The 11,008-nt window shown below is 46.6% G+C and overlaps 1 protein-coding gene and 1 long non-coding RNA gene across 3 annotated transcripts; both read left to right on the top strand.

The window, feature by feature from the left end:
• The first annotated feature begins 1,778 nt into the window (after window positions 1–1,778).
• LOC147159022 (uncharacterized) lies at window positions 1,779–3,971 on the top strand. The gene is made up of 3 exons (XR_015090913.1): window positions 1,779–1,891; window positions 2,018–2,093; window positions 2,260–3,971. It is a non-coding gene; the product is annotated as an uncharacterized LOC147159022 (long non-coding RNA).
• Window positions 3,972–5,344: 1,373 nt separating this feature from the next.
• On the top strand, window positions 5,345–10,082 carry LOC147159021 (uncharacterized). 2 transcript variants are annotated; one of them, XM_086061362.1, is made up of 3 exons: window positions 5,345–5,527; window positions 7,908–8,036; window positions 9,117–10,082. In XM_086061362.1, exons 2-3 carry the CDS (start codon window positions 7,929–7,931, stop codon window positions 9,723–9,725), a joined length of 717 nt encoding a protein of 238 aa, XP_085917488.1. In that variant the 5' UTR covers window positions 5,345–5,527; window positions 7,908–7,928; the 3' UTR covers window positions 9,726–10,082. The 2 variants fall into 2 exon arrangements, with proteins under 2 accessions (XP_085917488.1, XP_085917487.1); XM_086061361.1 differs by having other exon boundaries at window positions 5,346–5,527; window positions 7,905–8,036.
• The last annotated feature ends 926 nt before the right edge of the window (window positions 10,083–11,008 follow it).

Genomic DNA, 11,008 nt, shown 5'->3' with positions numbered 1-11,008 from the left:
AATTTCTTCCCCAAATGTATTTTCTTTGGACATTTTTTCCCCCCTACAAAATGCATAAAACTGGTTAAGACGAGTAAGTCTTTAAAAATTCCCAGCTCTGTGGAGTATCTTGAAGGCAGCAGGCTGTGACATCACAAGATAGGAATGCGAGGAATGCAGGGCTCCTGGTCCAAGACCTCCTGCTTTCAGGCTTTTCCAGGGGCCACACAAGTGCAACAAAGGACCCGCATATGTATTTAGTTCTTATTTATATGCGCCCTCCTTTTTTATGATTTACAACGTTATTTGAATAATCAACATTTTTAAAACACACATTTGTAGAATGTGCGAGCAATTCTATTTTTTTAAGCCTTCATAGTAACAATTAGTGTAATATTAACTTCGTATTTACCGGAGTTCCTTTTTTCTTTTTCTTTTTAATAACCTTTGCAGTGCTTGACAAAGCTAGAAATGTTGTAATTCAATTTGATTATTATTATTTTTGTTATTCTTGTTGAAAACCGTCAATGTGTCATTGTAAATGTATTAATATTTTTGTTGACGCAAACTCTCAGAATTATTTGCAACTAAATTGCGACATCGTGTGGCCTGTCGGAGAACTACCCAAAACCGCCTCAAAACGTACAGTGCGCTGCATGCACGTTTGCATATTCTTTGGCCATTTAACCACTGAATCCATTCGAATGGCTTACTCATTGCAAACAAAACAAAAAAAACGCCAGAGTCACAAAAAAGAAGAAGAACAATCCAAAGTAATAATGGTAACATGAGTGCATGCCAGAAATGTTTTTTCCGTGGGGTTATCAGGGTGACGCAACACCTCAGTGAGGGGCGAACAACGTGCACGTGTGCATGCGTCATCCTTTTTCAGGCCGGCTCTCATCAAGTCCAATTCACAAGCATCCTGAACAATCACAATCCAAGTCCATAATTGAGGGGTGCTCAAGTTGGGTCCTGGAGAGCCCCTACTTATGCAGCCTGTTTCCTCTCCACTAACACACCTGATTGATGATCAGGATCGTTATCAGGCTTCTGCAAAGATTGCTGACGAACCGATCATTAGCTTCAGCTGTGCTGCAGGAGGAGAAACATCGAAAACAGGCCGGATAGGGGCTCCCGAGGACCCAACTTGAGCACCCCTGACATTGACCTTGGATGGTGCGTGAAGCACGACACGAGGTTTAGCAACAACAACAAAATACATTCCTCGGCAACTCGGGTATAAACATGGACACAAAGCAAATCATTACAAGTTGCACTTGCAAACAATCGTCAAGACAAAAGAAGAAAAAGGCTCACAAACTTCGTGGCTCGCGACCGCAAGGGACGAAATATGCGTCTTAGACTTGCTTGTCTCCTTCTTTCTTGCTTTAAGTCAAGAGTTAAATGTTATCGCGCGGGAACAATTCTGGTGGTTTCGCGCATGCAAATCAAAGAACACGTGAGGCTTTTTTCTCTCTCTCTCTTTCCAGTAAAGGGAATAAAAACAATCTGGTTATCCGAATTGAGCATCTTTGGGTGTCTTGACAGGCCTGACATAATCGCATCGTCATTTATTATTCGTATGGTAAGAAAAACAGATCTGTCACGAGGAGAAGAATTACAGGTCAATGTTCTCCCAAGCCGGCCTTGAGCTCGTCCGCCGCCCGCCAGAAGCAAGCAGACGGCTCGGCCGCCATCTCTCCACGTAACAAAGGGAGGGAGTGCCTCAGGGGTCAATCGAGGGGCCACGGATGTTGTGAAATGATTGCTCCCAAATCCAAAAAGAGAGTCGGCTTGTTGGTGGATGCTGACGACGCGGGCCGGGTTGGACGCGGCGCAGGACGGTTCCGAGCTTCTTCAGCAACTTCTCTCCGTGTCCACACGCACACTCGAACCTCCGTCATTCCAGGTGAGCGTCTTGCGCTCTTCGGGACTTTCATGAGCCGTCGGGCAACGTAAGCGTTTTTTCTAGCGTCTGTCTTGAGGGTCAGACTTGCAAAAAGACGTTTGCTCACGTGACAAAATGGCGCCGCAGGTAGCCGAGGACAAGCGAGCGGATGGAACAGCTGTCTTACCTCCCAGCATGAAACGACGGCCGCCATCACTTCCTGGTGAGGCAACGCGCTCCACATTTCAGCATTCTTGTTTGCTTTAGAGGCGCACACATCTGCTTAATATCAGCAATAAGAAACGATTTGCTTTCTTGCCAGCATACTCGCAGATCTGCTTGCAGAAGAATGTGCAAAAACCAAGCAAGCTTATTATTGTTATTATTAGGGCCCGGCCGAGAGCACAGCGAGCAGCTGCGATCGCTCCGATGAAGCCGAACGTTTGGAGCTTGTTGCAAAAGGACACAATTCGAGAAGCTTCCAAAATCCACCCCATTCAAATAAATGAGGGCGCCTTCACCAAGTCTCAGCACGAAACGCGGCAGCACAAAGTGTGGGGGGGCCACGCGTGGAACTGAAAGGAAGTTCGGCCATTTGGCCAAATTGCCCCAAATCAGTCCCATTTGATAACTATTAGCGTTAATTGCAAGACGCATTCAATTGATAACGGCGTGACTAGTATGATACTGCCCCCATGTGGCCAAGAACAAAAGTAGGAGCAGCTCCTGAATGAAAGCAGAAAATGTGGACAAAAGTTCCAACACCATCTCTTGGATGTGTCAGAAGGTTCCTTGTGGACTTCTGCAAGGGTTCCGACTTCCGTTTGGATTTGGGTCGATGGGAATCCCGCGACTCTGTTGGGAGAACAAACTGCTACGACCGCTTCAACGTCAACAGAATTGTCGTTGAAGCTTCCTGACAATCAAAGCGCTTTTTGTGCGCTTCTGTCGCTTCGGCTTCGCTCGTCGGCGGATGACTTTTGCCGCCCGCCGACGGGAGGCCGCACGCGGGCAAAGCAAGCGCGCTCATTTTGGAATCTTCGAGGGAGTCCGCGTCTTTGGCTGGCGAATGCGGGAGGAAGCCCGAGTCGAGTTGACTGCAAAAATGGAGCCCAACCCAATCAAGATTCATCAAAGATGCTCGCTGCTCGTTTGCCAAGATCTTTCTTCTCTCCGGGAAGTTTCAGGGAAGCAGCCTTTCACTTGTCGAGCGTTTTCCCCAAAAGCGAACATTTTGCTCTTGCAAATTTGAGAACAAAGAAAAAGGAGAAGACAGCCGTCAGCAATTTGAATGATGATGAAAACCGCCACACGGACAAGATGAGGCTTCGAAAGCACGAAAAATACAGTCCGCTTTCTCGCAAATGTTCTGAAGCCACGCCCCCTCAGCTGCCAACTGCCAATCAAATATCACGTTGACGACCTGCAAAATGCTGGTTCTCGTATCTTTGCGAAACCAAATGACGTCGTCGCCGGTACGAATCGTTGCCACAGGATCACATTGGAGCTTTTCCACGCCGCAGCAACAAAGCGCTCGACAGCGGCCGCGCCAACGCCAACGCCAAGGCAAAGCAAAAAAATAAATAAATGCTTCATTCATACAAAATGTCAACAGTGTAGCATCCGCAAAAGCAAGTGGACTGAGCACGGAGCCTTTTGGAACTCCAAGTAACTATCGGTAAATATTTGTATCTACTCCCTTGTCCATTATAGAGGACAGGACACGCCCATCGGCAAATGACGGCCACGGAGATGACTCTGCTCGTGTGCGGGCTCATTCGTTCGTCGACTTTGACCTCGGGTCAGACGAATGAACAGTCTGTTCCGCACAAGACGATGATGTTCCGCAGCTAATGCCGTTGCTTGAAGTGGCCACGCTTTTGGCCTTCAAGGCACAACATGAGGTCAAAGGTCGTGATTGCCGATCACAATGACTGGTCGCAAACGGGGGCCAAAGCAAAGTGGCCAACACGGCAAACTGTGTTGAATAAATGGCGCGGCTTCTTGTTACTCCTCAGGTGCGGCAACACACACGTGATGGAAATGCATTTTTATGTGTCCTCATTTTCACACATGTAACATATTGGCGTCAAAGCACAGCGCCAGCAATATTTCAATAAAGCAAAGTGATTTGTTGTTTTGCGTAAACTGGAGCGGAACCAAAATGTTCATCATAAGCAATGTTTTTCATTTCGGGGCTTTGCTTCAAAGGAGTTTGAGGGCCACACTGAAAGCAAAACAAAACTACTGATGCCGTTAAAGTCACCATCATTTTGCAAGAGAAAAATGTTGAGGATGAGGGTCCTAATGAGGAATCTTCCATCTTGGAACGGGTTTGTTTTCACTTGAGTGTTGGTGGGCGAGCTGGAGTCGGAAGATTGGAACAGAAAAAACTCAGACTTTTTCTCGTGGCTTTGTGAAACCAAGGAGCCCTTTTATAGCTGGCGTAGCATTCATATTTGGACATTGATGTAGCGGGGACCCAGTATGGAGCCTTGTGGTATTCCAGCAGGTAGGCAAACTCATCGACTGCCATGACGACGACAGATGCCACGTGTGCATTGTTGACAGTCAATTAGCTTGCGTTCATGTGGGCCGGGTATAGTCTGGGGACTGAGCAGCAAGCCTTGCGGAACGCCACTCCTTTTCTACTCAAACTGCAATTGTGACTTTTGTTCTTTTATTGTTGCTGTTTTTCGCCCCCCCCCCCCCCCAACATTACATCCTTTTATTTTCTCTCGCGCCATTGCAAATGTTCCCATTTCAGTTTTCTCACAAAACATTGACTTTTTCTCACCCCCACCCCCAACATTGCTTTTTATTTGATCTTTTCAGGAAATGACATCTTTTTTGTTGCAACGGGCATTTTTGGGTCACATTACAACTTTTTTACATCTTGAAATGAAAATGTACCTTAAAAAAAACCTGCAACTTTATTGCGCAATACAACATGTCTTTTCCCACATTATGACTTCTTTGGGGGGGTTGCAATATTCCGACTTTTTATTTTTTGCACTGAATTTGTTGTCTCGACGCCGACTTTAAAATGTGAACGTTTTACGGATTGTATTTTTTAAAATGATGCTCTCTTTTTTTGTAACGCGACAATGTTGTGTTAACGTCTTGGTATGAATGAGCCTGTTGTTTTTGTAACCTCACTTTGTTTCCTTCCCCAAACACAATCGTCCCATTTAGCCGTTGGAACATGAGATTTGTTTTGTGTGTGGGAAAATCCCGTGGCGGGAAGATGAAGATGCTGCAGGTCAAGTGTCAAGGCGGCATCAGCGCACGCATTCCAAAAAGGTGCAGGGCCACACGAACACACACGCAGAGAGAGCAAACTGTTCTCCTGCTCGCCCACGCAGAGTGGGAGATCCATCGCCCCCCCCTCGCCCCCCCCCCCCCTCGCCTGGCGTCCATCACACCCCCCGAGGCCTTGAGGCGCTCTATAAAAAGAGCTGCGAGAGAAGAGAAGAGAAGAGAAGAGAAGAGAAGAGAAGAGAAGAGAAGAGAAGAGAAGAGAAGCGCCTGCCTGCGAGCTGACAGCAGCTGAGAGCGTCAGGAGACGAAGCGCAACAGGACCACAAAAAAGTCGGAGGAGGTTCAAAAAAGGAAGAGATTGCAAAAAAAAAAAGACAACCTTCAGACCGGAAAAAGGTAAGAACATTCGTCTTTTTTCTTCAGTGAGAGAAATCCGTTGGTTGCATTGTTGTAAATGCCTTTGTGCTTTTCATGTTGGACAACAAAATGTGCGAGCAGAGCGAATTGTGAGTCACGGCCAAGAAACGCAACAATTATCAGACGTGAAAACAAATAAAACAAAAGACCTGAAGCAGAAAAAGCAGATTGCATAACTCATCTGCAATCTTCCAGTCAAATTGGAAAAAAAGGGCAAGAACGGAAGCTGCTCACTCGTCAATATTTTACGGCAGCCTTCCTTCGGGTGGGGAACAAACTAATCAATCAATCAATCAATCAATCAATCAATCAATCCATCGAGCTGAAACTGTGAGCAGCAAATCATGTCAATTGAAATGTTGGGGGATCAATTTGGCTGCGGCCACATTTGCTGTCCGTCTTCTTTGTTAAAATGACGTCAACAACTTTGCCTTTTTACTTTTAGAGCAAAAACAACTCGATTTGCAAAATGGAGTTGTTTTTTAAATGCTAACATTAAGATAAATATTGTACAAAGTGGAAGACTTTTTGCTTATATAAGATTCAGGCTGGATTCGTCCGACATTGTGACTTGTCCTTTTACAACTTGATTATTATTCTAGCCGGCTTTTCATTTTGTCTTTTGTATTGCGATGAGGGCTGACCTTTGAGAGGGGACCAAAAAAATACAAATAAAAACCCACAAGGGAGCAAACAATAGCATGCAAATGGGTTTGATCCATTCGACTTGGAAAGCACCGCGTGGGAACTTGATTTGTTTCCATGTCATTTTACAATTTGATGAAATACTAAAAACAATAACCGGCTCGTTCAATAGCAACGCATCAAGCAAACAGCAAAGACGGGGCGAATTCAGAGCATCTACGTTGCAATGCTCAAAAGTGAGCCACTCAATATAATGGCACATTTTCTTTATCCTCAGAAAAGCAGTCTGCGTGTGTCTGCCAGTCGGTACGAATTGTTGAATTGAGGACATGATGACATTTAATGATGTTGTTTCGATGTTTATTTCTGCACAATTAATGGTGAGATTCTTTACTTGAGATAAAACGGATCCCAAAAAAGAGAATTGACTGAAAAGTAGAAACCCCCCCAACAAGCTTGAAGAAGCCATAAATGAAAATGTTATAATGTGCCAAGAAAAACATACCTTCCATTCGACCGCCCGCAAAGGGGGCGGAGCTATCTGCTATCATGACAAACCTTTTGGACTTCAAATCAACTCCCCAAATTGCTGCCAGACACTTTTTGCACAAGATTTTCTTCAAGCTGTGCTGTGGTATATAAAAAAAAAAAAAGAAGAAGAAAAAAAGAAAAGAAAAAGTGTTGCCATTTGGCCGCGCGGTGACATCATATTGAAAGAAGACAAAGGCAACATTCCACCGCGGGCTCGTTGCAGATGACGGCAAAGTCACATGACCTCCTCCATCCCCAAACGGCCATCATTGGAAGTGAGCCATTCCATACTGTACAATAGCAAACATACTATGGACACTTGCAACTTCAAATATGTCAGCTTTAAACTAATTCGACTTTTTTTTTTTTTGCTACTCGTTGTCATTGTTCGTACAACAGCACAAAGCAGACGTTGAACAAGTTGATGCCGTCATCCAAGTGAAAAGTGTCTCCACTGGAATGGAGACGCTCGCTTGCCCTCGAGCCTCTCGTTAGCAAACCGACGTATCACGTGACGCACGTGACGCTTTTGTGATTGGCTGCAGCTTTTCTCACCCAGCTCAACTTTGGCTCCCGCACGACATTTTAAGCTTCTTACGTCGTATATCAAAGGTTGCCTTAACTCCGCCCAACAGTTGGAATGGAAGAAGAACACGCAAGTGTGCCCTTTGCCCCAAAAAAAATTAAATACAAAATTGGCATAGCGGACGGGCCCAACCGCAAAAACAAAACAAAAAAATATGCAAAGAACTGATGGCACTTTTTTTTCTTTTTACTTTAAACCCTGCCAAACTGTTGCATAAGCGAGGATATAACACAAATAAGCACTGTGCATAAAAAACAGGGTTACATCCCCTAAAACAAAACATTTCTTAAAATATTGGGGGGGCGGATATTTCGGAGCGAAATTTGATAAAAGTGCGCTTCTCAGCATCGCCGCTAGATGGCGAAAGATTGTGCACATGTTCTCCCCCCCCCCACCCCATTTTTTTATTTTGCTCCCAGCAAACTCGCCCCAATTTGGACTTTTTGTGGCTGGCCAAAAGAGTAATTGGAGCTTTTCAAACAAAATGGCAAGAAAACAATTTGTGTTGGATTTCGGGGACGCGTTGTCAAGACAAAGCCCAAAGATGGAGATCGGTCCCATTTGTCATTCCTGTTTTTCTCTTCTCTTCGGCAGCAGCTGGCCGTGCACCTCTCAGGCATGGCGTGTCCACTTTGGTTGTCGCTGGCGCTGCTGACGTTGGCGTCCATGCCGGCGTTGGCCTCCCACTGCTCCGTCTGCCGAAAGATCAACAAGGGCCGGATGCTGGTGAGTCGCAAACGCAGTCGGCACATTTACGAGACTTCTCCTCCGGACGCACGTACAAATTGAAGGATCGCATTTTGGAACACGCAAAACAGTCAGGATCCAAATTGAAATTGAATCCTCAAAAGGCTGCCATGACCACAAATCACTCAATTGACTACATTTCTTGACTTTTATTTCATTGAAACGTTTCAAAATGTTGCTATCCATTTGCTCAGCTGCAATTTGTATTTCATTTTGATGTGCATTCCATTTTCAATCGTTATTTAATATATATAAATATATATATATATTCGAGAGCATACAGAAGGCTTTGATGCAGCCTCTGAAGGGAAGAGAACGCTTGAAGCAATGGTCATTATTACAAAACCCGCCAGCAGGTGGCAGCAGAGTATAAGAGATCAACCAGGGCCATGTTGCAAAAAGCTCTTTCCCCCACTGTGTTCAACTGATTTGTGAAGAATGATGAAACTTAGCTCGATTGGAATGCTAATTGCTGCAAAATGGAAACAGATTAAAGAAGAGATTCTAATCTTTCTTTTGGTAGGCTCCTTGTTTTTATAGCATTAGAACACAATATTCTGTGGGACTTGCAAAATCAGTCCAAATCCAGTCGGGAGCAAAGGGGGTTGCTTCAGTGAAAATGGCTGCCAGCGAATGAGTTAATTGAGTACATGAGCACTTGCGGCTCGTCCGCATCTGTCTATTAATGTTCTGGTGGTATTTTTTGAGGTGGTGTTAAAAAAATAAAAAATGAAATAAAGAAATGTGAATAGGATGAAAACCAAATCAGTTACCTGCAAGTGATGACTTTTGGGAGCGCAGGTGAGGTGGCACCGCCTCCGTGATAGAAGCTCAGATCACCTTTTGGGTGTTTTTTTGTGTGCTAAAGTCTTGTTGGCCTTGCCTCCACCTCTGACATCATCAGTTGTGAAATTTTCAATCTCCTCGCCGAGTCTTTCGTTCTTCATCTTTTTGGCAACTGGTGGGAGCAAAAAGACACCGCAAGAAAATTGGCATCTTGTGGAGTCCATTTTGTTGAGATTGGCAAATTCTAACCCGAAGCTCTTCTTGTCTTTGAAGGCCTGCCTGGACATCTGCGAGTCGACCAGCCAGACGGCGCGTCCGCACGTCGACGGCAGCCAGGAAAAGCAAACGTTGGCCGGCCTCCCCAAAGGAAACGCGTCGGCGGCGAAAGGCGACAGGCGGCGCTCTTACCTGATGGAGCATTTCCGCTGGAGTCGACCCTACAGGAACAAGACCCAGGAAAGCCGAGCGGGCTCCCGCAACCCTAAGAGGGGTTACGCCATGGAGCACTTCCGCTGGGGAAAGCCCGCCGGCAACATGACCCCCGGGACCAAGCCGGCTCGCAAAGGCTCCAAGAGGAGCCCCTACGCCATGGAGCATTTCCGATGGGGAAAACCCGCCGGGCGCAAACACAAAGCCGTCAAGATCTTCGCCTTGCCCGCCGACAACGCCGGCTCCCCGGAGGCCGCTTGGCGCCCTCGGGCCAGCAGGCATCGCAAGGGCAAGGAGGACGCCAATCAGATGCCGGCCAGGCCGCGGGGGAGGAAGACCCGCCCACAAAGGGGGAGTCCGCCCAACGGCGACGTCGGCGACAATCCGCAGGGACTGCTGGCCGACATCTTCAGGGACATTCTTCTCAATGACGTGCACAGGATTGTGGGATGACGACGGGGGGTGTCCACTTTTGCATGTTGCCGTCAGTAACTACGCCGTTTTGTCATTAGCATGTTTTAGGACACTAAAGAGGAAGTCTTTTATTATTCCTGGGTGTAAATATGGTTAGTGAGCCAATGTGATTGTTTTAAACTGCGGCTGTCAAAGTCGAGGCCTGCTGGCCACATCCGGACCCGCAAAAGTTTCACCTTGTGACACCTTCACAACATCCCGCCACCGTCAATTTGTGACAATCAGTGGTACTTTAATTCCCGGTTTCCTCGCAATGGCAGAACCATGTCAGTAGGTGGCGCTAACGCAACATTATGCTGGTTTGCCAACCATCAATAAAGGATGGACAATACATTAGGTACAGCCCAGCCCTCTTTTGTTTTGCTCACGAAAATGCTAACTATGACGAGGCCCGGCCTGACATTGACACTCTGGCTTGAAACTGCCGGCAAGGATCCTCGTGGTTTTGTCAATTAAACGGCGCACGTGAATTTCCTTTTGGCATGGTGCTGCTGAGTCTGCCTGCAAAAAGACCAGGGAAGGCCAAAGGTGATTGTGGTCGACGGGCAACTTTTATTGGACAGCTAACACATCACAGGAATTGCATGCAACGTCAGGTAGGACACGTGACCGACCGGCGCTAAGGCCTCTTTCCATTCACGTCCCGAAAAGCACAAGAAAATAAAGCTGCCTTGCTCCTGCAGTTTCTAAAGTGCAAAGTTGACAGGAGGACTTGACACGGACGGACAGACGGACGGGCACGACGACGTTTGCAATTGGAGAGATCCACAGCTGGACGGGCACAGTAAGGTGGCAGGGAGCGTCACGTCTTCAAATGTCAATCGGGACGCTTGATAGATGACAACAGAGTCACATGACACGACTGCAAACAAGGAAGAGTTTGACGATCGAGACCAGGACATTTATGACGTGACGGCGTCCGCTTTGCACGCACGACAAGCGACTGGGAGACCAAACGCATCACGACAACTCAACTCACGGAAGATCAGAGGTCACAGCGCCACACCAATCTGGGTTGTTGCTTCTGTCACGCACGCACGCACACGCACGCACACGCACACGCACGCACGGTCCACAGTTGGCAGTCTACTTGATTTTCCTTCCATCGTTTGTGATGATTTTTCACATTTCAGTTGTTTGCTTTTGGGCCGTTTATTCACGTCAGTTTCATCTTTAGGAGGCAAAATGCATCCTCGATGGTGTTTAAGTCTGTCGGGACGGACTCGAACCTTTCGCCGTCTTGCAACGCATACAAGAACTGC

Source organism: Leptonotus elevatus, chromosome 18 (assembly GCF_054856555.1).
Source record: "Leptonotus elevatus isolate MCC_2025b chromosome 18, RoL_Lele_1.0, whole genome shotgun sequence".
Lineage (NCBI taxonomy): Eukaryota > Metazoa > Chordata > Actinopteri > Syngnathiformes > Syngnathidae > Leptonotus > Leptonotus elevatus.
The sequence above is the reverse complement of the archived record's forward strand: the minus strand, read 5'-3'. Positions and strand labels throughout refer to the sequence as shown.

Bases quoted from the DNA above. Each gene is read 5' to 3' on its own strand.
- LOC147159021 (XM_086061362.1), top strand. From the start codon at position 7,929: ATGGCGTGTCCACTTTGGTTGTCGCTGGCGCTGCTGACGTTGGCGTCC. The intron at 8,037-9,116 runs GTGAGTCGCAAA...TTGTCTTTGAAG, and splicing joins TCAACAAGGGCCGGATGCTG to GCCTGCCTGGACATCTGCGA.